The sequence below is a fragment of the Chrysoperla carnea genome, chromosome 4 (genome assembly GCF_905475395.1).
Source record: "Chrysoperla carnea chromosome 4, inChrCarn1.1, whole genome shotgun sequence".
In the NCBI taxonomy this organism is placed as follows: Eukaryota; Metazoa; Arthropoda; class Insecta; order Neuroptera; family Chrysopidae; genus Chrysoperla; species Chrysoperla carnea.
In genome coordinates, this window is record NC_058340.1 from 60,336,216 (window position 1) to 60,363,211 (window position 26,996).

The 26,996-nt window shown below is 29.5% G+C and overlaps 1 protein-coding gene across 2 annotated transcripts in view; it reads right to left on the minus strand.

Moving 5' to 3' along the window:
* The window catches only part of LOC123299121 (membralin), a 194,711-nt gene that overhangs the window by 164,931 nt on the left and 2,784 nt on the right, over nt 1-26,996 (minus strand). For both annotated transcript variants that reach the window (XM_044881361.1, XM_044881362.1), the window contains exons 2-5: nt 25,995-26,870; nt 24,728-24,971; nt 23,145-23,235; nt 15,352-15,409 (exon numbers count right to left, since the gene is read on the minus strand). In XM_044881361.1, the coding sequence (XP_044737296.1) occupies nt 15,352-15,409; nt 23,145-23,235; nt 24,728-24,971; nt 25,995-26,820 (1,219 nt within the window). In that variant the 5' untranslated portion in view covers nt 26,821-26,870. The remainder of the gene's footprint in view (nt 1-15,351; nt 15,410-23,144; nt 23,236-24,727; nt 24,972-25,994; nt 26,871-26,996) is intronic.

Here is a 26,996-nt window from a genome sequence, read left to right on the forward strand (position 1 = left end):
TTTTTATTTAAATTTATGATATTTTTCGTACAAATTAATTGTCCAGCGTGTTTTTTTAGACCGTGAGTACATTGTTTGTCAAACTTAGACTTATTAAACTTGAAGAAATAAGGAAAATAAGGGTAAAACAGAAAAAAAGTTGATCAAGTAATTCCCTATTCCCTATTCCCTATATATTATAAATGCGAAAGTAAGTATGTTTGTTTGTTTGTTTGGTTGTTTTTTACGCTTTCACGCTAAAACTAGCGAATGGTTTTTAATGAAACTATACAGGAAATATAGCTTATACTACAGAATAACACATGAGATATAATTTATAAAGATATATTAATAAAAAAAAAATTAAAATTAATTTAATTTGACATTTGACGTTACCATAAATTACAGATTTCTGTAAAACTAGTCAATATGAAATATTTCACGGCCATCTTCTCTGACATACTCAATGAATAATTACTATTATATATTTAAAAAAATAGAAAACCATACATGAATTTTACCTGTGTAAAACAATCCTTATCATTATATCGAGTGTTATAGAAAGGGGATAAGCGAGAGCAATCTTTATCAATCTTTACATTTAAACCCAGCAAAGCGGGTGGGTATCACTCTGGTAATATATAAGATCAAAAAAATTAGAATTTTCTGACACTATGAAATAGCGAAATAACAACTTTAAGTTAATCAGTAAAGTTCAGTCATAAAGTTATTGGTTTAGTATCTCAAGATCTTATCTACTACAACTTGTTCGTTTAGTTTTTTTGTTAGTAAATTCTTTTAAGCTGGGTGGGTGGTTCGTCTTTATTCAGAAACATCCGTCAGTAAATCATTTATGCAAATAAAAAAAAAATCGTTTGTGGGTATTTATACATTATTCACTACAACAAAAAACAGCTTGTTTTTTAAGTTACTACAAAAGAGTGTTTAATAAAATTAAAATCTGATGTTTTGCAAATTTTTTCTAATACTTTTTTAATTTATTACTTAAAATGTTAATAATGAATTTATTATTAAGCAATGCCAAGAAAATATTAGGATATCCTCTCTTTTTATTGATTTCGACTTTAGTACAGTTCAGTTTATCTTAACTAAAGTTATATTAGATTGAGATAGAATCAAATATATCTTGTTAAACAATAGGGGTGAATAAGAGTGAAATTATGAGATACGGTACAATTTTGAGATAAATTTATGAGAAATCTAAAATGAACCTACAATAATACATCAAATGGTGATAGGAGAATTGCTGAGAATTGATTGTGGATAGTAAGCAAAATCAATTTCCAAGTTTCAAGATTTCCCAGGGCCAAGATATCTAAAAAATTGATTTTTTATACTCTATGACGTCATTAAAATCCAAAAAATTTGATTTTGCTCTATCACATCCAAATTTTATGTAATCCCACTAATTTTGGGCCATACTTTTCAAATTTCTTGGCAAATTTAACGTTACTGCAATATTTTTAAAAATTTAAGTATCATGATTTGCACATTTGGCCTAAGGAGTCGTAACACAAAAAATAGAAAATACGACCCAAAGCAAGTATTCAAATCGAACAAAATTTGGCCAAGATATCCAAAAAATTGGTTTTTTATAATCTATGACGTCATTATGATCCAAAAAAATTGATTTTGCTTATCGCATCCAAATTTTTCCTATTTTAATAAATCAAGTCCCACTAATTTTCGGCAATATTTTTCCAAGGACCCGGACAAAATGTCTTTTGGTTTCGGTTAAAATTTTTTGAAAGTTCTTAAGGACTCAACCCTCAAAAACCTTCCCTTCCGAACAACGGCCTTTCAAAGGTTAGTCCTACATGAGATATTGATTTTTATTATCGCAATAATTTTTTTATTTGTTACCTTAAATGGTGGTACTGTATTTGATGTTACTGTAATTGGTGGTAATACATTCATTACTTTAAACTTTGTAAAGAATGCTTGTAATATTTTATATGAATAAATTTAGCTACTGACGATGGTTGCGTTGCAATCTAAATATCGATATTTATCGAAATGTAAATGTGTTGTATGTTTTTTCGTTATAATTTTTAAATAAAATTTCTCAATATACAATTTTATTTGGAGTATCGTGGTATTTATTTCAACTAGATTAGAAAATGTTATGTATACTTGCATACAAAGTTCTAAAATACATTTTTTATATTATATCTTCTTTGTACTTCTACTAGGCTTTTAGTCTAGATGTCATTTTTTTCTTAATTTCAGTATCAATACCTGAATCTTTGAGCAGGTTGTGAAGTTCGAGGTGTGTCCTCATTACTAAGTAAGCAGTCTTCCTATCAGAAGCTGCCAGGCACCCATTTTCCAAAAATTTTCTATGGGTTGTCGTCATTTTCTCTATAGTTTAGTATCATCGACGATTCTTAACACAACAAGTAGTAAAAGCACCTATTATGAGCTATTATTTACACTTCCAAGGAGTCCTCATCATTTCTAAGGAGTCCTTTTTGTTATTAAAAAAAAAATTTTTAGCAAAAACTTTATAATAATCTTAATAGTTAATTAATTTTAACTCCAAAAATGAAATCTAATTTTAATGATAAATTTAAAATATTGATTATCGAGTGAATGTTTGCGAATCAACATATATAGATGTACGAAATACACATACCTGCTTTCAGCGAACCAGTTATTTAATTTCGATGAACTATATTTTTATCTATATTTATAGTTGTTTTTTGAATCGATTTCGTTAATGACTATTTGCATTTTATGGTAAAGGCCCGAAAACAAACAATCATTTTGTTGAGGATACAGAAGATTTACAACTTGCTCCATTTCAAATTCGCCAGTAGATTTAGTTAATTTGTTTACAACCTTTCGGTAGAAATAAAATATGCACAAGACCGTTTGTTGAGCAGAAAAAAAAATCAGAAACAAATGGTTAACTTTTGAGCCTTAATTTGTTTAATAACAATTGAACGGTCGAAATAAAAGGGCGAAACTATGTCTTAAACAACGTATTTTGTTAAAATTTCAAGTTTTTACCTCTAAACTTTTTTTCCGGCACACCGTTTTTCTTAAAAAGTCGAAAAACATCAAAACAATGAAATTACCGTAAAAAATCATAATTTTTAATAATGATTGCATTGTAAAATTTTCATTTTTATTAATAATAATTTTAAATCTAAAATTTTTTAATAATTTTCTAATTTTATCTTTAAAGTGTGCAGTTCTAAAAATTGCTTTAAAGCACTGTATCTTAAGGATGTATGAGCATGACAACAATGTTTGATTTAAAGGCTCAAAATTTGTTTGTAGGTAGTCTTTTACTCAAAGAATATGTGGTTAAAATTTCAGCTTAGGTATCCGTGCAAATTTTTAAGAAAAAAGTCATTAAAAATCGATATAAAATACATTGGCTCTTATGGAGGAATCTCAAAAAACGACATATTTTGGAAGTTTTTGATAATTTTCATTTGGAATGAATTAAAACAAATTTTAAAAAAAACTTTTTAATAGAAAGTAAACATATTAGCAATGAATTAGAAAAGAAAAAAACTAAGTGTCACCGTCCATATAAGGGATGTAAGAGCAGGGTAGATTAAGGGTTGAAATTATTTTTATCTTATTTTCAACTTTGATGATGAATTTTGTTATAACTTCATGAATGTAGACGAAAAATAAGAATAAAATTTTTCGATATGTGTCTTGTTTTTCGAAATATCGAAAGCTAAATAATTAAACAAAATTTTCAATTTTCGATATTTTGAAAATTAAGCCAGATATCGAAAAATTTTATTCTTACTTTTCGTCTTATATCGTCAAGTAATAATATAAATTTATCATCAAAATTGAAAATATCTATTTTTAAATTTGTGCCCCCACTACCATGCTCATACATCCTTAAGAGTTCAAATTTACCATTACTTTAAATAAGATTCTTCCGAATGAGTGATTTCGGTGTCCGAGAATAAGTAATACACCTATGTTTGTTATACACAATCATTTTTGTGCAATATGATTAAAAATTCATATTTTAAACCATGCTTGAGGTCAAATTTAAATGACATTAATATTTAAATTATTACCAACATTAAACATGATCGACGGTAATAAAGTTATTTATTATGATTTTTAAAATTGCTTATGCATGAATAAAAAATGTAATTATTATTTTTTACATCTTAACTATCTAGCGTTTGTTTTATGGACAATAACGAATCCAAATAATTTAAAACCAATAAAATTTAATTATTATTTTTTAAATCTTAATCATCTAGCATTTTACTGAGCTAAACAAACTTGAAAACAAACAATTGACTGAGCTGATTGTTTAAATGCCATCTATAGACAGTGTTGATGACGCAATCGTTTGTTTTTTGACGTTACGTAAGTAAAGAAATATATCCACTCTCAGATATCCACACACATTAATAATATTCCCATATAATACATACTATAAAATTGGCACCTAATTTGTGTCCTCGTGGATAGACAATGAGTGATGTTTACAAAAAAATATTTCAAACAAAAGTTGTTTATTTTTTTATAAGGAACATTTTTGACTCTTTTATTCTATCTCTAACGGTTTACAAGATTGGTCCTACGGACCCAAGACCCTATTGACCAATGTTTCTCATTTACGAATTCGACCTCACTTTTTACGTCCTAAGCAGGCTATACAAATTTTTGCTTGATATTTCTTTTAGTTTTTGAGTTATCGTGCTTACGGACAGACAGGCAGACGGAGAGACAACCGGACAATCGGGCTAATTAGGTGATTTTATCAACACCTATACCAAAATTTTGTTGTTAGCATCAATATTTTTAAACGTTACAAACTTGGGACTAAACTTAATATACTATGATATATTTCATATATACATGGTATAAAAATTACAAATCATACCGAACTCAAACTCCAAACTATCCGAATGAAATCTTAGACTTATACAAATGTATTTTGTTTTAATTGATTTTACAGATTCCGTTTCGCAATATATATTGAACACAAGAAATTTAATACCATTCATTTTCGTACTTTAGTAAAAAAAATTAGGTCTTTATTAAGTAACTTTTTACTTTAACCTTAAAAATATTTTAATATTTTGAATTAAAATTTTTATCGAACAGACCATGATGTAAATATTGTGTGCATGATTAAATGTGAACAACAATAATAAGTAATAATAAAATTTTTATGTTTAAAAAAAGTTGTGATAAAGTTCCTACGTCTTATCATTTGAAAAGGGGAAAGAAGGGGTTGATGATTTTCTTATTTTCTCCTATAGGGGTGAGGTGGGGATCGGAAGTCACCGAAATTTTATATCAATCTTTTTAATTTTTTTCGAAGAATTTTCTGTACGAGATTCCACATCTTATTTGGTCTGATCTTATTGAGTTTATTATAGGATTTTGTAGGACTATGGCCTTTTATACATTTATATTTTTGGTGGGATGGGTTTATTAGCTACCTGAATTAGCACTATGAATATTTTTATACCGGAAAAATGTCAGCTTCCTGTGGGATTATCAAAAAAAGAAATACGAATTACGAGTCTTACGAAACATTATCCCAAGATAATTAAAAATAACCTAGGCTTAAGAAGTGAAGGTAGCCTTCTTTTTTACCCCGAACCAAAAAAGGGGGTGTTATAAGTTTGGCCACTATGTGAGTGTATCTGTCGGTAGCATCGTAGCGCCTAAACGGATGGACATATTTTGATTTTTTTTTCGTTTGAAAGGTACTTAAGAGTGTTCTTAGCTATGTTTCAAGTGCTTGTTTAGGGTTCCGTACCTGGGAAAACTAAAAAATAAGGATGATTCTCAAAATCGGTTCATTTTGGAGAAGGCTCTAAGGAAAAAGGTAATTTAATTTAGAGTGTTCTTCGATACTTCGATTGAATATAGAGTTAAAAAAAGTACATTACGCATTAGCACAATATATAACTTTCAAAATGAAGACGAAATATCTCATAATTAGAGAATCAAGTGGTTTGTTGTAGAATATGGTAATAACAACCAAACTCACATTAAATAATAAATTGGAAGTCAGTTTAAAGAGTATCGTAGAAGTAGTATATCTAGCGAATGCGAACGAATATACTATATAGAGTATGGTCGGAGATTGCTGGTCACGATATGGTCATTACTGTGGCTTGTTCACCGAGAAGTAGGAAACATCAAAAGCCACAACAGCCCGAGGCGTCGAAACCACTGGTCACTACTATGAGGTATACTACACAACATATATATGAGTATATACAAACCAATATACAACCTTACCCTGTACACATGTACCAACTCTCAAGTATATAGTAAATATCAAATAAAGTAGATAGTTTCATTGTAATTTCGTTACAAGCCACCTTACTACCGTCTCATCATGTAAATGACTATTATGATTATTATTATCAGTATCATATAGTTTTTTCAGAAATACCAACAAACTTTTTTAGTCGCGAATACCATTTCAGATAGTACAAGCGCCAAGGCAAGTTTAAACGTGATGGTTGAAATTATTTGTACTTTATTATCAACTTTGATGATGAATTTTGTTCTTCTTAAATGCAGACGAAAAATAGGAATACAATTTTTCGATATCAGTTTTGGTTTTCAAAATATCGAAAGCTGAACAATTAAACAAAATTTTTAATTTTCGATATTTTGAAAATACCCCAGATATCGAAAAATTTTATCCTTAATTAGTCGGGCAGGTTATTTTTTTAATTTCAATAACACTAGTCAACAAGGTTTTTGCCCATTGATAATGAGTTGTAACATTAAGAAGTACGCGGTGACTATTCATCAACCATAGACGTTTCACAGCTGATTTAGCTCGATTTTCTGAGATATGCTCCTGGTGTGCTGATCTTAACATGTATTGAATGTAAAAGCCGTGCATACCTACGAACGTGTCTGAGGAAATTTTTATAGGGCCTCAAATAAGAATAATATCAAATTGAATAAAGAAGAGAGTAAGGCTTGGAAATCCATGGTAAATGTTTTTATTAATTGAAAATAAAAACTATGGAACAGTATTGGCTGTAAAATGTTCCTCAAAATACATACTCTGGACTCATATTTAAATTTTTTACCTCAATGTAAGAGAGACGTTAGTGATGAGCACGGTGAGCGTTTCCACTACAATATAGTGGGCCAGGATATATGGGACAGTGGTATCAAGGATAGTGGAGCCCTGCCCCTAGCGGACTATTATTGGGCGTTAAGAGAATCTGTAGACCCCTATTATAAAAGAAAATGTAGTTCAACATGACACTTTAAAAATATAAACATTATTAATGAAAATTAACTTTTAAATGAACTGTACTGTGGGCGTTTTAATGCTCTTTTAAAATCAGTTCAATTTCTCCACAAAAGTTGTTTTTTTGTTGACCAGTTTTATTTATTAAGATATTATAGACCTAATATTATTTCAGAAAATACAGAATATTTCGAAAAAACGTGTTAAAGTTAAAGTGAAAATGAAACAATCAACAGGGTGTTCTATTTAAAAAAAATACAACTTTGATGTATTCCGCATTTCCAGTCACTCTGTAATAGGTTGGCTGATAAGTCCCCGGTCTGACACATAGATGGCGTCGCTAGTATTAAATGCATATTATTTTTATATAGTACCAACCTTCAAATGATTCGTGTCAAAATTTGACGTCTGTAAGTCAATTAGTTTGTGAGATAGAGCGTCTTTTGTGAAGCAACTTTTGTTATTGTGAAAAAATGGAAAAAAAGGAATTTCGTGTTTTGATAAAATACTGTTTTCTGAAGGGAAAAAATACAGTGGAAGCAAAAACTTGGCTTGATAATGAGTTTCCGGACTCTGTATTTTTTCCCTTCAGAAAACAGTATTTTATCAAAACACGAAATTCCATTTTTTCCATTTTTTTCACAATAACAAAAGTTGCTTCACAAAAGACGCTCTATCTCACAAACTAATTGACTTACAGACGTCAAATTTTGACACGAATCATTTGAAGGTTGGTACTATATAAAAATAATATGCATTTAATACTAGCGACGCCATCTATGTGTCAGACCGGGGACTTATTACGCCAACCTGTTATATTACGAAAATAATTTTAAAATGTACAGACAATAACTCTCCATCTAGCCTTGAAAGAAAATTTTGTTAAAATCAGGCCGTTTAGCCATAATCTTCCGTGTCGTATAGTGTGACAACCCTGTTTACGTAACCAACCAGATTGTAAATTTACCTTCCAAAAAAAAAAACCCAAAAACCACCCTAACCCGTGATAACTTAACCCAACTCAATGAGTTGGTTTTTGTTTGTAAGGATTGAGTTGGGTGAGTTGGGATGTTTTTTGATACCGTATTTACAATCTAACGGAAAGTACAATTTCAACTCGTTGACATATACAATGAAATAAGTTTTGGTTGTTCGAAAATCTACCTAAAAGTTTCTAGTTTTGACCGCCCAATACGACTTTTGTAACCGGAAAATCTGTAAACGAATTTATGCTCTACTTCTGAAGGATCTATATGTACACGTATGTGAACGTATTTACAAACTTTTAATAATAGTATCGTTGGTCGTCCTAAAGATACTAACCATTTGGATATAATAGTATTACTTATTTGTTAAACTTTCATATCAATAAAAAGAGATCCGATGCCTACAAACTATGTCCGGTTCTATCTATAAACATCAAACTAAATTTACATTAAAACAATATTAGCAACTAGAACTACCTATAATATCCTAGCATAAAATAACACCCATAGGTTAAACAAAAATTTTATGAGAAATCTCAACTTATTTACTATCATTTGCAGTGAAAGTCAATTATAATATCGTCCTTTAGCGATTTTAAGGACGATAAGTCGATAACTATGTTTTAATATATTTATTGTATGCTAAACCAGAAATCTTTTAGATAAGATTCATACAGGATGTATCTGTAAGGTCTGTACAACGTTCAACCAGATATAGCATATCTCAAGCCGTTTTACCTAAACTAATGGCCCAAAATTTCGATTGTATTAAGAGTTTCAACAAAACAATTTAATTTTTGATTATATACTTGTATAGCCATGGTAGGAACAATTAAATCGATTCCAGCGCTTCTAGTGAATAGTTTTGGCATAAAAGGTGGCTATTATGACTAATTTCCAATTTTTTACATGTAATATACACAGCAAATGTCAAATTAAAATTATTGAAAAAAAACAACAATTAATTAAACTTGTTACATTAGAAATTGTGAAAATAAGAAACGAAATTTCATAAATAATATTTTTTAAATGTAAATTAACATAATTACTTAAGAATTTGATAGGAAATATTATTAAATTTTCAATGTAAATCGTATATAGAAACCATAGAATTATATGTCCATGTACACAATTATATAAATAAAGCAGTGTATCGTTACCATAGAAAACGCCACCAAAAAACTCATTCACGGTACGAATAGCTGTTAATAATAAACCTTAATAATTATATAATAATTAAATGTTCGAAGAATATCGAAAAGAAATTTGTCTACAATAATAAACAAACGCTAAATAAGCAATCGAACAAAAGATACAGTTCTCTCATATCTTTCTAATAAACTCAAATGATCACACATGCGCTGTAGGTAAATTGTATTGCAATTACTTCTCAATTTGTGATACCTTCATCAAAAAACTCGTGTACATCGAAATGTGTAGATAGCGATCAATTAAATTTTTTTTCACGTTAATCCGTGTTTTGTGGCCGGTTTTGTGCCGAGGTGTTACATATGGTAGAATCAAGCTAAACTCTACGCCACAGAATGTCTGTGTTTGTTCTGATATATGTACGCTAGATATTTCTTGAATTCATTTTTCTTAGGTCAAAAATACTTGTGAAAAACTTTTGTCAGAATGACTTCTGTGAATCTTGCTGTTTTGTCTAAGCAAATTCGATAATTTAATTTCAACGCCTACACCTTGACAATCGTTTAATAAGTTAAATCCAGCACTCCAAAAACTTTTTAAAATGTACACTCATGTTTCTTGGCAAAAAATGGAAATAAAATTTTGTTGTTCATTGTTATCAGATCAGAGGAAACTTATCGGTTCGATACAGGAACTAAAATTTAAATTTGATTTCTCCTTTGACATTTAAAAAATTCAAAGTACTATTTTCAATATTTAAATTGTGATACAATATTCTTATTATGAAGTAACTGGAAAGAGGATTCTTGTACCGAATCGAATAATATCCAACAATTAGCTCCCAGGAAAAACGTTGTAAAGTATCTTATAACATTTATTTTTAAACCATTTATGCATGCAATTAGAAAATAAAATAATTGTAATTCACTTATCTTAATAACTACATATACATAGCTGGTTATAACTAGTTTATCCGTAAGCAAAAATAGAACTATATAAAAAAAAAGTAATTTTTTCTTTCTCTTCAAACATGTCATAGGCAAAGATTTGATCATAAATCTTTTGTCCATGGACTTAACCATAGAAGTGCTTACAGATTCAACCATAAATATATCCCATTTATGTCTTGATCAATTTATTTAATGTAATAAGTAACATTTTGTAAATTCCTTTCTCTATATATTATAAATTTGAAAGTAAGGGTATTTGTCTGTTTGTTTGTTTGTGTGTTTGTTACACTTTCACCCAAAACTAATGAATGGATTTGAATGAAACAATAATATAGCTCATACATCAGAATAACACATGAGCTATTATTTATGTAATATAGTCTATGATATTTCAATACGCCATCTATGAGCATCATTTTGAACCAAAAATTAATTATTTCTGTTAAATAGTAAACGCGATACACTTCAGGGCCAACTGATCTAATACACTGAATGAATCAAGCCTACTTAACATTTAAAAACAAATTAAATTCTGTATATATATTTTATTTGTATAAAACAATCCCTACCCCTATTTCGAGTGTCATGGAAGAGGGTAATCGAGAGCAAGAGAGGTGGAAGCCATTAAGCCGTGATCTTTATTTTTAAGTTCAGCGAAGTGGGCGAGTATCAAGCTAGTAGTTTTATATAGATAACTGCATAAATATGTACAATTTATTTTTCGAAAAATAAATTTTAGATAGACTTAAGTATCTTGAGTACCGGTTCTTAATTCCACCGAAGGGTTTTCTAATAGCCAGTAGTATTTTTGTCGATGAATGCATAAACTGAATGATAAATCAGTAATATATATATATTTAAAAAAATGGCCGTTTTATATGGCGGTTTAAAAGGCGACATAAAAATCAAAGTTTGTTACAATATTTTAACATTTTGATCTAGCTGTTAGGTTTAGTTTATTTACCGATAATTTTTCGAAACGTTTCTAGTTTCTGCCATTTATTTAACTACAATCAATTTACTATTTGATACGATCAATGTCATACTATATTTTAAATTAATTAGAGGTTATTTTGATTTTTTTTTAAATAGCATCATATTTCCTAAATCAACATAGAATTGCTGAACACGTACATTCAAATTTTATATGTTATTTTGAGTTTTTACTCATTTAGTGTGCAGTTTTTATAAAATAAACATTTTAATTTATGATTGTATATTATTTATTTTATTTTGGAAATCTAGTACCATTTACGAGATGGGTGAGTACCATTTACGTAACAAGTTGCCAAAATCGTTCTAAACAAATAGCAAAAATTATCAGAATTTCACTAAAGAACGTTTGAAATTCGGCCTAAATATTTGGTTTGAACCTACATGAATAAATAGTTGAATAGTAGAATCAATGAAACAATCAATAGAATCAATAGCTAAATAGTAGGACGGGCTCTCTTATTTGCTCAACTTTGCAAGATCTGGTGTTCGATTACAGTTCGAACAACTGTTGCAAATAATTACAATAAATCTAAGCTGGTTTTATATCAGAATAGCATTATGAACTTTACACTTAGATGTTAGATTTAATTCACAAAATAATCGAAGCTATTAGAAAAAGTTGGGTATACCAAAAGTTGTAATAATTTAACCTCTTACCTTTCGATCACTTTTTAATCTCTTATATTTCCACACAATGAAAACACAAATAAAATGAGAAAAATTATCAAATTTATCTCTAAATGTTTAAATTCGATTGTACGTACAAACAACGCCAGGAGACCTAACGGTCTAAACTGATCTGAGAGTTAAGGGGGTTAAACTAGACTGCAAGCCAGTTTTCAAACTCTTTGGCAATTTGTCTAAACGATTGTCTTAATTAAGTTAAAAATTTATTAACAAAGAATATCAATAATTATTAACGACATTGTTTCTATTTATTTATTTTATTCTAATTTTTACAAACAAACAAAATCGATACGAGTAAGTATCGATACTTTTCAGTCGATACCGAGTAAGTATCGATACTTTAAAATCGATACTGTACGAGTAAAATTATCGATACTTTACTGGTATCGTTTCATCCCTAGTATGTATATACGTTTGACTGTAAAATAGAATAGATGATAAATTTATTCATATTTTTTTAAATAATATTTTTGTAGTGACATACATATATAACATAACTTTTAAAAAAACAATGAATGTATTTTATTGAGAGGAATAAATGTGAATATTATATAACTATTATTATTCAGTTGTAAAATTTGTTTTTTAAACGTAGTCAATGCCAAATAATAAGGATTACATACATATTGCCATGCATGTTAAATTGACCGTAATTAAGTACCGGTTATAATCTGTTTTATATGTATATATTATAAACATCTAAATACTGTGTATTTAAAAAAATACTTTTCCTATTTCCCTAATATTTTCATTGGAAAAACAAAATTATTCATTCGGTTATTTGAAACTTATCTAGCAAAAGGTGTGCTTGGAAAAAGCGATACGATTCCAAATTTGAAAACCTAAAGTCAGATTGAATTTTCTTTCATTGAGCTCGTATAGTCCAATTGGATAAGGAGCCATTCATTAATTTCGTAAGCATAATTTTGACCATTTTTCATAAGCATATTATAGAATACTTTATCATGTTACAAAAAATTTTACCCGACAAAACCTGACACATAAATAAAAAGCATTGAGTATGATAAATTTAATGAAAAAAATTTTTAACAGCAAAAATGCAATCACATACTAATCGTTTAGTTTACATTTAGGCATAGACGTACCACGAGTATGGCAGAGTACATGGGTTAAGCAATGCATCTAAGTAAGAGGTATTATAGATGTTATATGAAATTGCAAAAGTATGTCTTACAACTCTAAGCGTCTTACAACTAACTCAATGCATATCGAAGCTTCAACGCAAGTCTTTAACACCTCTTTCTTAGATTCATTACTTAACGCATGTATTCGGTCATACTTGTGATAGGCCTACGCCTAGATGTAAATTGAACACTAGGTATATTTAATTATATTAATAGAAACATTAAAATTAAATACTAAAAATAAAGCACAGACTTTCTTCTTCAATATAAAAAAAAAAATTTAATTGCACTAACAAACACAGTAAACGTAAATTGGACGACACGGTAAATTGAGAGCTACAACAAAAATATCATACATCCGTTAAGAGCAGGTAGATTGAGGCTTACAAAACAGCCGGGGGCGAAGTTCCGATAACTCAATTGGCCTGTTTCTGATGGAGTGGTTATCTAACTACACCAAAAAACAACTTTCAATGCAAAACAAAGAAAAAGGTGACTATTGAGACATTTAATCATCATCTCTTACCGGATATATATTCGAATCTTTCACGTAGTAATCCTAACAATGAAGCTAAAAACGGTAAAAGGCAACTGCGCCGAAAGTGTTTTCCCATGATGTTTGTGTAAGGTGCTATTTTGAAATGATTTAGAGTTTGGCAATCAAATTTGAAATATTAATATATGTATTATCAAAGATAATAAATCCTCAAGGGCTTTTCGAAATAAATTTCGATTTTTGCCCCAATTTTCTTTCCAATTTTTGTATTATATAAATACGTTTTTCCACTACCAAGTAGTCATCATCAGTATGAATTAGATATAAATAGCGTATGTAACTCATTGCTAATTTGCTGTCATCTGCACACTGGCAAAAATTGATCGAGAAAATTGATATTTATTTCAAATTTTAAAACAAAATAGAATCGAATGATAGATATTATCATATTATGATAGATTTTGCAATACTCTGTATTTATAGAAGAGAACGAAGGACTAAAGTGAAGAAGTAAAAGGTATTTATTACAAAATGAACGTGTTATATTCTACCAGGCAAATGATGTGCTTGTTGCTTGCTATCTATAACAACTACCTTGCTACTGGTACTGGTAGAAAATTGAATGTGATGAAAATTTAATTTACAAATTATAAGGATGGACTGTATATGTAATTTTGCACTTAAGTGCGTTAATTTAATTACAAATCACATTTGCATTAATTTAAATAAATTGTTATAATATATTCATTTCTTGAAAGTATATTTATATTTATCGAATCTAATCAAATTAAATATGTTGTTTTGTATTTAAATAGTTTTCTTATTCACTTTATTTATATTTTTATTTATTGGAAAATTTATTTTCATAGAATGTCTCTTAAATACTATGACTAGATTATTCACCCCTTTATCCATATCTTTATATCATATTTTTTACTAATTATAATATAATTTATCAACGTTTCCTTTATGAACCCCCGACTAACGAAGACGAGTTTTATAAGTTTGACGTGTCTGCGTATCTACGTGTCTGTCGGTAGCATCGTAACTCCTAAACGAACGAACCAATTTTAATTTTTTATGGAAGGTAAATGGATTGAGAATGTTCGTAGCTATATTTCAAGTGCGAGTTTAAAATTCCGTACCAGATAACAATCAGAAAAGTTATTATGATCTTTAAACGGCTGAACAGATTTTTTTGAAACATATCTAAGATCATTATCGATAGAAATACCACACAAAAATCAAAATCAGTTAATCAGTTTAGGAGCTACGATGCCACAAACGAATCAATAAGACCTGATTTTCATGATGTTTTCACGTTATGGTAGCTCCTAAACGAATGAAAGGATTTTTGGGTGAACAAAAATTGAACTCCTCCTAAACGGGATGGACCGATTTTGATGAAATTTGTTGATTCAGAAAAATGTAGATTCAGAAAAAAAGCGAAAGAGCAGAGGATGAGCAAAAAAAGGCATAAAATCTGTGGCTAAAACATGATATTTGTCAATTTTTTTTTTTTAATATTCTTAGTCCTATAAATTTTCCTATTACTCTGCTAGGTCGCTTATAATAACTGTATTTTTCATTTCTGTACATGAAATAACATTTATCAAAAAAATGTAAAAATTTGCTGCTTAGAGTAAGTGAAAAATAAATAATTAAAATCTTCAAATTCACTCCCAACACAGTTAGAAAATTAATCACTTACCGATGAATACGAAGATTTGATGATGCGAATACCGTAAAAGCATGGAAATTGAACCAGTCTGAAAACAAAGAACAAAAATTATGAGTTTAAAAAATAGCCTTACCACATTCGTTAATTATACAGAACCCAAGTATTAAAGGAAAATTTTTCTAGCACAAAATTTTACCATAATATCAAACAGCTGTACCTCTGCGAAAAATGATCGAATTTCGAATCGTAAGAGCTCGTTTGAAAACTTGTACTTTCTAGTTTTGGAATCTATTGTTCAAAAATTTTTATTACCCCTTTGTCGCTTTGCACGGAGGGTTTAAATCATGAAAAATGTTATCCCTAAATTTTATATGAAGTTTAGAAGCGTACCAAAATTTTAAAGTTTATTTTACAACAAATTTGTTTAGCTCCCTCGAAAGCTTGTTTATTTTTCTTGAAAATGACGTATAAATGAAAATTTTCGTACGAACTTTTTGGATCAAGATATAAGCTTTCTAAGCAAAGTTGGCACTTCTGGATTTAAAATTCTGTATCTTTTTAATATCGTTCGAAACTTTAAATTCATATTGCTTTGTAAAAACTTGTATCACTATCCCAATTTTCGTTTTTTTTTTAATCCGAGATATAAATATTATCAAAGATATTTCTAGGATATTTCAAAATTCGATTTTTGCCCCAATTTCGTAGATAAATTTTTGTATTATATAAATAAGTATTTCGACTGCCAAATAGTCAACATCAGTATGAATTAGCTAATCGTAATTACTCTTATCGTTAATGTTACTGTTTGGTTAGTTCGGCCTGCACTCCGTCAAAAAATTAGCAACGAGTAATGAAACTTTCTAATTTTTTACTAAACATCTTATATATTTAAACGAGCAATTCTTTTGGGGCGAAAAATCGACCTAGCAAGATTTAATTTTTAAATAAATAATAGTTTAAAAAAACTTTTATAGCAAATCGAACTAAAAACTTAAAAATAATTTTTAATAACAAAGAGTTTATATTACCGTAGCAGAAGGTTATACAATCAATCATAATTAATTACTTAAAAATAAAAATATAATAAAATTTAAGTTACAAACAGAATTATTAAATTCAGAGTGAAAAGTCGTGGGGTGCTTGACATATTAAAGGTTATACAATCATTTTATTGGCAACTATCTATGAGTGGAGAGTTATGGAAATGTAGTGAAATGCACCCCACGCTTTTCACTCTGAATTTAATAATTCTGTTTGTAACTTAAATTTTATTATATTTTTATTTTTAAGTAATTAATTATGATTGATTGTATAACCTTCTGCTACGGTAATATAAACTCTTTGTTATTAAAAATTATTTTTAAGTTTTTAGTTCGATTTGCTATAAAAGCGTGTTTTTTTAGTTTTTTTAAACTATTATTTATTTTATACTTTTTAGTACGATTTATCAATTAGTTTTTTGTGGGTATGTGGTATTAAAATGTATTACGAATCGTTTCGTAATCTATTCATCTCATTTAAAGCATCACTATTGCACGGGGTTTTTCCTGTTAACTTAGAGCAATCAAGTTCTTCAATGCGAATACCGTCTAAGGTTCTTACACGACTAAGTGCCAGCAGCAAACAGTCGTGAGCCTAGATAAATGACTGCATGATCAACTGTGCAACCTTGCATTTTGTGAACAGTCGAAGCCCAACTCAGGATTAGTGGCAACATTCGTCTTTCAGCAGTTCCATAGCTACGCCCTCGTGGGTAAACAGTGAAGTTTACAAAAAAAAATTTCAAACAAAAGTTGTTTATTTTTTTATAAAGAACATTTTTTACATTTGAACTTTTGTTTTATCTCTAACGGTTTACAAGATGGGTCCTACGGACCCAAGACCCAATTGACCCATATTGCTCATTTACGAACTTGACCTCAGTTTTTAGGTCCTGAGTACGCTATAAAAATTTCATCTTGATATCTCTTTTCGTTTTTCAGTTATCGTGTTCACTCTCATAGAGGATATATGAAAAGAATATATTTATCCTGGCGGCCCTAACAAGGATAATGGGAAATTATTAACGAATTATTGCATTGTCACCGGTTCTTGAGACGTATGCAAAGTTTCAAGTTAATCAGATTTTTAGAAACCGGTGAAAATCATGCTCAAAGATTCCGTTACATAGTTACATACATACATACAAACAAACAAACATACAGCCAAGCTTATAAAAGCGTGTTAAAAACGTTTTATCCGTCTTTTCATGAAAAACGGAAACATGCACTGCAAAATACTACTCTTCCTGACATCTATTGGTGTATATCGTAGTTAACTAAATAAAATACATTACCGGGACATTCAGATTGGTATTTGTGTGGAGACATTTAAAACGGTCTTCTATTAGTGATAAAATTTGTGTCTTTTTAAAAATACCGAGCAAAGCTAGGTCATCCAGATATTACATCAGTTATTTAGTTAGATCAAAAAATAATACAATTATTTCGACTAAATTTTAATATGAGAGAGTGGGTGGTGATGTAATGAGGCATAACTAATTAGATATAGGCGAGAATATACACCAAAAGAAGAAAAAAAAACAGTTACATAAGAATAATATTCACATATTTCTTAATCTATCATAATTGGTTGATTTGATATGAATGAAATATAGGAAAAAATGTCAGGTACATGTGTGAGAATCACACGCGTTCTGTGTCCACTAACGTCATGATGATTGCTAATATAATATTATTACCTACAACTAGAAAATATGCTACAGTAGAATCTCGATAACTTAAACCTCGGTAACATAAAAACCTCTGTTACTTCAAAAAATACTATGTTCCCTTCCCATCAGAGCCCAAAACCTCTATAACTTAAAATACGCAACCTCTACAACTTAAATAAATAATCTCTGTATAGGCCCTCAGTAACTACAAAGAAACATGTACATACCTCTATATTAACTAGCGTACATAGAAACATGTACATACCTCTATATTAACCTTTACCTAACATAGACACTTGATAACTTAAAACCTCTATAACTTAAAATATTTTGTGTTTCCCTTGGACTTTAACTTATCGAGATTCTACTGTACATTCAATACTCCTACTTATTAATATTGCAACAACAAAGTACGCTTCAATAATTATTGATTATGTAGCGGAATAATAAACTAGATCGAAAAAATATTTGTACGAGTAAAAATATCATGCTGATAAAAGTATGAAGTTTTTTTTATATTAATTTTTATATTATGTAATATTAAGAAATTCTTAGAATTATGCAAACAAAACCAACATCTTTGGGTGGGCCAACACATTAAACTTTTTAGTCAGGGACAAAACACTCCGCTTTTTAGACAGAGATAAAAAATAGAACTATTGGAAATTATGGATGTGAAGACAAAATTGGAATAATTTGGCATTTATTTTGGGACATAAAGAACTTTTTTTTTCAAAATATAAACCAAAATATGTCAATAAAGAAATCTACCACTCTGAAATCGAAAATTTGTAAAAAAGCAATTTTTAAAATAAAACAGAAATGAATTTTTATTTTTATTTTTTTTAAAGTAATAGAGAAATTTATGCATATGCGATTATGTAGGAAAAAAGAATACAATGGTTGTCGCTTTGTTCTTATTTGGTTCATTATTCAATAATATTCAACGTAAAATTAAATTCGCTATATAAAAATGTTATGTTATTGACAAGTTATCATCATTGTCATCTATTCAAGCATTCCTATGTTACAAGAATTTAAACTCATCATACAGAGTTATAATTCCTTTTGATTGATATTAATAGTTTTTTTTTTTTTTACTTTTCATAGACAATTATTCAACTTTGTTTCAACTAAAATAAAATATTCATTAATAAGAAGATATGAAACTAAAAAAACAGATCCCTTTGTCATAAATACATAACGATCTATCATCTGTTATTTTTTCTCAACAAACAATATTCTACCAAATTTCTTGAGGCTTAAAGTTCAGATCTCAGCCATATAGTGGCAAGAATATAAACCAATTCTATTTAGCCAACACCTGAATTTTGTCAAAATAAAGGTTCAGATATTTAAACATAAAATATTATGAATAACTATCCGTTACTCGCCCGCTTCATAGGATAATTATGTTTCTTTAAAAAAATACCATCACATAATATTCCCATTCTTCATATTTAATATCTTGCCTGCTTTGAGCTGCACTTGGCCTTCCTTCCCTTGGAAACCAAGCAAGCGCCCTTTCTTCAGCACCAGACCTGTCTTCGCCATCAGACCTGGCAATATGTGATGGATACTGTCGTTTATACCCTTAAAAGAAGGTCAAAGGAGCATGTTTGTTGATGGAGGTCTTCAATCTGGCTTTTACTTTCGTTATCAGAACTCGGAACGCTCACAATACAGTATACAGGGTGTGTCGTTTCAATCTATAATGGCTAATAGCTACTTTTGGTTAACAAATCAAAAAATAACTTAAGCAAAAGTTGCAGAGTTTGATGGGAGACATCATGTTTTGACATTAGATTGGACCTAGTTCTTCGGGTTTCTTTAGTAGCCAATTTAGATTCTAAACGGTAAGAGATATTTCATGTTTTTTCTCCTCGTATATTGGAGTATTAGGGGTTGAATTTCAAAAAATTCTTTATTTACGAGCATCTAATACAGTATATAAGAGAACTTGCAGAAACAATTTTAAGTTTCATCTTCAAGGGTTTGACCTCTACTTTCTCTGCCAGTTTTGAACTTTATATATATATAAAGCGTTTTAACCATTGTTTCAAATTTTTATACACCGATAAAATATAGTTTCAGACATTTGATTTATGAAGAAATATTCCTAGCATACTAATTCTCTTTGTAAATATTATAAACGGCATGAAGATAAAAAAAACCTTAGTAACATTGACATGATGATCAAACGTTGATCTATATTTGTCTATATGATTACTTACGCTGGGTTTCCATATAAAAAATTGCATCCACTTTTTCACTACCTTAGGAGTTACTTTTTCAAAAACTCGTTCTTACTAAGTGTCTACATTGCTAAAAGAGTAACTGGGCTAAATTTAAAGTCAATTGGGTGTATAGTTTTAGAGATCTCGTGATGAGTTAGTCAGTGGTATTTCGTTTATACAAAGTGTTCTATAAATGATTGCAGAATTATTTACTAAATTTCTATTTGAGATTCAATTTCCGAAATAATTAATCAAATAAATAAATTTATCCAATGACAGAGCACTTAGAAATAGAAGGATATCTTTATCCTCGCATTTAATTATCATAATATCTATCTCATGATTTTTAAATTTTTATTCAACCTCACTCACTGGCCTTTGAGTATTATTACATACCATGGTAATTATTGGGTGGAATTTAATCAAAATTTAAAAGTGAGATAGATAACTTGATAATTAAATGCAATAATAAAGACAGCAATTATTGTTGTTGTCTTAATTGTTGCATGTAATTATCAAATTATCACTTTTTTAAATTTTTATTAAACCCCACCTTCTATTTCTAAGCGCTATGTCATTGGATAAATTTATTTCTTTTTTTATAATTTATTTGGTTAATTATCTAATTGAGGATTCAGATCGAAATTTGGCAAAGAGATTTTTCGTTCGTCTTCATAAGCTTATTCAGGAAGTGGAAAGTTCTCCAGTTAATTATAGAACACCTTGTATATATTTATATTGAGATAAAATTTCCATGATGAAATTTATGATACTATATTTATTTTTGCTTACCAGTTTACTAGTATTTCCTAGCCAGTAATAATAATACATGACATAAACGGATGAAGAGCTAGTTATATGTATGATTGTAGTATATGAATAGATGGTGTCAAGTTACAGAAACTCGATGCGCATTGGGCTGATTTACAACACCACTCAGGAGACAGGGTTAATTAGATCATTATATAAACTGTATTCGGGCGTCGGTTAGTCACATTTACACACTCATTCAATGAGGGATTGTCGAGTGTCACAATGCGGTTTCATATAAATCACAACACACACATACATATACAAATGATACCACGACAACATATAAAACTACCCCGTTCGTTCTCATTATACACATACTTATAGCAAACTTATTTACTATACTCATTCTCTATCGCTATCTCCACCAGTTTAAAGGGTGATTCAATAAGAACTTCATATTCAAATCTGTCAATAGTGTGTTGATACCTATACCTATATCAAAGATAAGCTGAGATGGTTATCAACTGGTTATTTTTTTAAGGCATAACTATCTGTCTATAATATGAAATAAATTCACTAGTAGCCCTTATTTTCCCAAAAAGGCTTGATTGTCAGAAATAGAAGTCAATCGATTTTTTTTTTTCAAAGTGTTCAGCTACCTAGAATCGATAGACCTTTTTCATATTTTTTTCTTTTTTTAAATGGAAGTAAATGTTTGAAAGTTAATTTTTTTCCTCGATTTTTTTTGAAGCCATATGACCGAGAAAACAGACAATGAAAATCATTAAAATTCAAATTGGCGAAAACGATCCATAAACACACCCGGATATTATACGAAGGTTGGTTTGACGTCATTTAAAGTTGATAATAGTGGTATATTAATACCACTGTTGACACTGTTTTATTGTCATTACTTGTCGGATTGACATCACAGATAACGTGTGCGGTGGAGCCAAAAAAAATCGTTTCAAATTATTTCAAATATTGTGACTTTTTAATAATTTTTTTGATAGTGTTTTTATTGTTAAAAATGCGTAATTTTCGAGTTACAGGCTCTACTCGACCTATATTTTCATAAAAAATCATCAAAAATCATTTCTGTTTTTCATGAAAAAAGTCTATGGTAAGTATTTACAATCAAGGTGAAATTTTATAAAAAACATAAAAATTAAAAAGTATTATACTACAGATTCTGTTAAATTGATTGGGCATAATAGGCCAGTCAATGAATAATTTTGTATTACACCAAATTACAAGCGTTATTTTATTTTAAGTTGAGTTAGTATCATTAAATCATTACAAAAAATAACGTTCCCACTCCAACCCCAGAAATTTGGATTGGATTGGTCCATCAAGAGTACGTAACATACGTAACACTAAGTTCTAAACTATGAGGTGTGTGAGAAGCTGATAGGAATGATAACTAATTTATTTTATCACTTTTATCTAATTTTTACTTAACGTGTGTCGTCGTATTAGTTCAGTTGTTTAAGGCGTAACCAATTCCGTCCGCGGTATGCATAGGGTAGCGGGTTCGATTCCCGCCGTCGCAACAAAATTAATTTTATTAATAGTTGTGATGGGCTGGTGTAGTGCATGGTATATGCATGAAGGAGGGGTGCACTCAGACTCTGAAATTAACGAGCTGATAAATGAAATTATCAGCGGAAAGGTGGTAAAACACATATATGATATCACAATGGGCTGTATAGGTTAAGTGTGTCCTTCGTGGACAGTCAATATAACCTAACCTACTTAACTTGCAGAAAAATGAATAAAAAAACGTCCGTTCTGTAAATCGCCGTGGAGACATGCAAAACTCTGTTTCACAACTCTTACGTTTTTTAATAGTATTCACCCAAGTCGTTAATGGTAGATTTTATTAAAAAGTTCTATGAACAGCTATATTTAATGGGAATGATTTACAATAATGCTCATAACTATTTTTGGCCTAAAGTTGATGGTTATCGATAGAGCTAGGCAAATAGCACAGATCTTGTTTTTATACGTGAAAAATCTAATAACTTCGGTAATTTAGTACAATACGAACAAAAGTACTAGGCTTTTTTTGCCTGTCCTATAATTTAAAAAAAATAAATAAATAAATAAAAACTTACAAAAACAAGCATTATGAAAAATGCAGCCAAATATGAAGTACGTGCCATCCACATGCTGACAAATCGATAATGTTCACCAGTTACCACATTACTAAAAAAAAAACAATTTTCCGAATAAATTAATCTTAATATACATATATCAACAAATTTTAACTATCTAACTTTAAATATCTAAGAAACTAAATTTCTGTATCAAATCAAGATAATTCTTTTTAAATTGACACCTTTGATAAAATCAGGGGATTCAATTCTTCCAAATAAAGGATTAAACTATGCTTATGGATAGAATGAGACTAAAATATAAAGTTTCGAATATTTATTGGCTACTTGGAGAAAAAGTAAAATTGAATTTTTATCAATTAAAGTGACGTTTCGTAAAGGAATATCATTTTTTTTATTTTTTGTCCCAACTATCCAATAAATAATCTAAGCAATTATGAAAATATGGATATGATATTAATAATAACATATTTTAAAAGGTTCAAAATACTGCAATTTTTTTTCAATTTACGTTTTTGAGAAAATCGTTACGTAAAGCATGCATTTCCATAAACATTATAAAATAAAATGCACGATTCCGACTGTTTTTACTTCGAATTATGTCAATATAGTCACTGTTGTTTTGGAATTCGACACATATCATCCTCAATTTCTTAGAAATAACCATCGAGTTGTTAAGTTCCATAATAAAATATGCGTAAAAATGACTGAAAGTCGTTTGAAATTATATGCTAGTATACGTATGATAGAAAAAGACATTAATAACTCGGTATTTAATAACTCTGGTCAAAACAACTCCGCGCAAAAACAACTCGCATCAACCCTACGACTCACTGACCTACGGGTGGGCCCGTGCCTTAAATGGGGTCGAGTTAGCACGAGTCTGCGGGTTTTATAGTCTTTGAGTTAACCCTGTGATTGTGTTCATTCACTAATCCACGCGAATGTCTTTTTTGTAATGAGTTTTTTTTACCGAGCTGTTTTGAAAGGAATTGCTTTGGCACCGTGTTTTTTTTATGCAGACTTTCTTTTTACCGGGGTTGTAAAGTCTGAGTAATTTTGGTATGTAATCGTGCGTATGATATATTCATATATCAATGCCGTGGATACATTTACGAGTGTTTATGTATGGGAGGGTAATTGATCAGCTGAAATAGTTTAGAAATATCCTAAATCTATTTATTTGACTATTGAACAAAAAATATGAGCAAATAGCTAGTCTGGTCGTATGGTTCTAATCAAAGAACGATTGGTCGGGTTTATTTTCTTTTTTCCAGGCTTATCTTTTTAACTTGACATTTTGAAACTTTCATTCACTAAAATTATTACTATTCTATACTTTCTTGACGTTTTTACAGAAGCCCAAAACAACAGTGAAACCAACATTTTCCTTTCAAAAATTGTTTAATGCGACCCATAAAGTCGCCACACTTGTGAATGATTTTCTGAATTTAGTGTATCCAAGTCTATTATTAACTGTAAGGTCATTTGATGTCTGTGAGTGTAGATTTTACTTGAAAATGAGCCTCATTTATCACACTCATTATGAATATATCAATTTGTATGATGCCAGTAATATTTACCGTAAATATCCTTTATTATCTTCCTGTTCAGCAAGCGTTTTAATACTAGCCATTAGTAAATCATCGTATCCCAAGAACTCATCAAGAACAAAGCGTCCAAATGAATCACCAAAACAAGGATCTTTATTTGGATCCAATGTAACAATTTTTACTGGTATACCAAGTCTATGACGTGCAGCTGGTGATAATCTCAAAAAGCCATATTCTAATGAATATTCAACAATATATTCATCTTCAGGCCATACTAAAATTAATAATAAAAATTATATTTTATTTTCTATAATTAATTTAAAAAATAAGGATTAAATTATTTGGTTAGGGTGGAGAAACAACGAATATTCCATGTTTTTAAATTTGAATTGAAACTACCTATTGATTTATAAAACCGAAAATGTTTTTTTTTTTTTCTCTAAGTCAAAGAAATCCGACAATTTAGTACAAATCAAGAAATTTTTAACGTACATAGATTAGCCATCGGTATCTAGATTGGTACTAGACCTGCGTCACAGATCTAATTCAAAATCAATCCAATAATTTTCACCTATGTAAATCGAGAAGTAACAAACAATTTGGTTATGTTTAATTCGAGAAATAACAAAACTGATAAATGTAATGCGCTACAATCACTTGACAAACTAAAAGGGTCGGAAATCTGATCGCTACATAGATCTGTGTTTACAGCCTGATTCGTCTCTCCCTGAATTACTTTATAATAGGTTATTCAATTATGAGTGCAAGTTGGAGCCGTTAAACAAAGTTGTTCGTAGACTAGAATTCCCACCTGTCCTCAGAAATGACATTCAACCGTTTAATTACAAATTTGGAAAAATCGACACTTGACAAAATTTTCATTTCGCACAAAAGTGATATAAAACGTGAATATTTGCGAAATTTAATGGATTTTTTGAACAAAAGCGGACGCATATCCGAAAAAGAAAATAAGTCTATTTTAAATGTACCGCCAACGGATAGTCAATATTCGAATTTCCGGCAGATTAGCAAGTTTTACCACTTGAACTAGATCCATTACTAGACGGAAATTATATCTACGAAAAAAAAAAGTTTCAAGAATTAAATATCACTCTTGCAGCAAGTTAGCAGATCATTACATTTTGAGTTTATGTTAAACCAGCTCTTCAACTGTTTACAGGCAGGGCTCTTCGTATTATTTTGCTCCAGTTTAAAGTATTACATGAATAACAAATGTCAACAAATAATTTACGCCCATACAAGATTCTTTTTTTAGTTTAAAAAAGTAAATACATACCAGTTCTTGAAATTTTATCTCCTTTCGATATCTTATCTTTCATTTCTGCATCAATTGTAACATTATTTTTTTCATCAACTGTGCTTTCATGTTCAACTGGATTTACATCAATTTGTACATCTTGAGCATTTTCCGTAATAACCCGTTCAATTAAATCGTCATTATTTGGTTGTAACGACATGCCATCCCAAGCAGTCAATTCCATTCCCGGTATATTTGTAACATTACTGCTTTTATCCAAACCATTACTCAAATTAGTTTTAATCACAAAATCACTACTTGAATTAGTTTCACCATCTTTGAGGGGATTTAATTGGTCTGACATTTCCACACCAGACGGTTCAATCGTAATAAAACCATCTGGCGACAAAATTCCTAATAAACTAGCAATTTCATCTGATTTATCCTGTTTCAATTTCTCTTCTTTTGCATACGATTGTTCGATATTATAATCATGTCCAGCATTTCTTAATATTTCAACACGAAGGATACCATCTCGTGGCCAGTCATTTTTCACATGTTCCAAACAAGTCGTCGGCGTTCTTGAGAACGTAATATGTATGTACGCAAGTACAAAAAATGCTGTTAATGCTTTGAGTAATACTACAAATTCAATTAATCGTCTAACTGGTTTTGGAAACGTTCGTGCATACGCTAATGCCGCTTTAAAAAATAGCGCATGAAATAAACGATCTCTAACACTAGATATTGGATTTAAATTATTATTATTTCGTACACGATTCGTGTTTATTATTGGAGCACCAACACCTTCAATTCCAGCACCGTCAATTCCAGCTGCACCGCCTGCATTATTGCCTTGTGACATATTCAAATTATTAATCAAACTTATTGGTTAATATGAAATGTCTGATCATTCTAAAACAAAATTTAATCCAAAATTAATAAAATTTCCATTGTTTTGTGAATACAATTTTTTATTACAATTAAATGAAAAATAATTGAATTGTAAATAAAATTAATAATCACATTATTAATGACTTA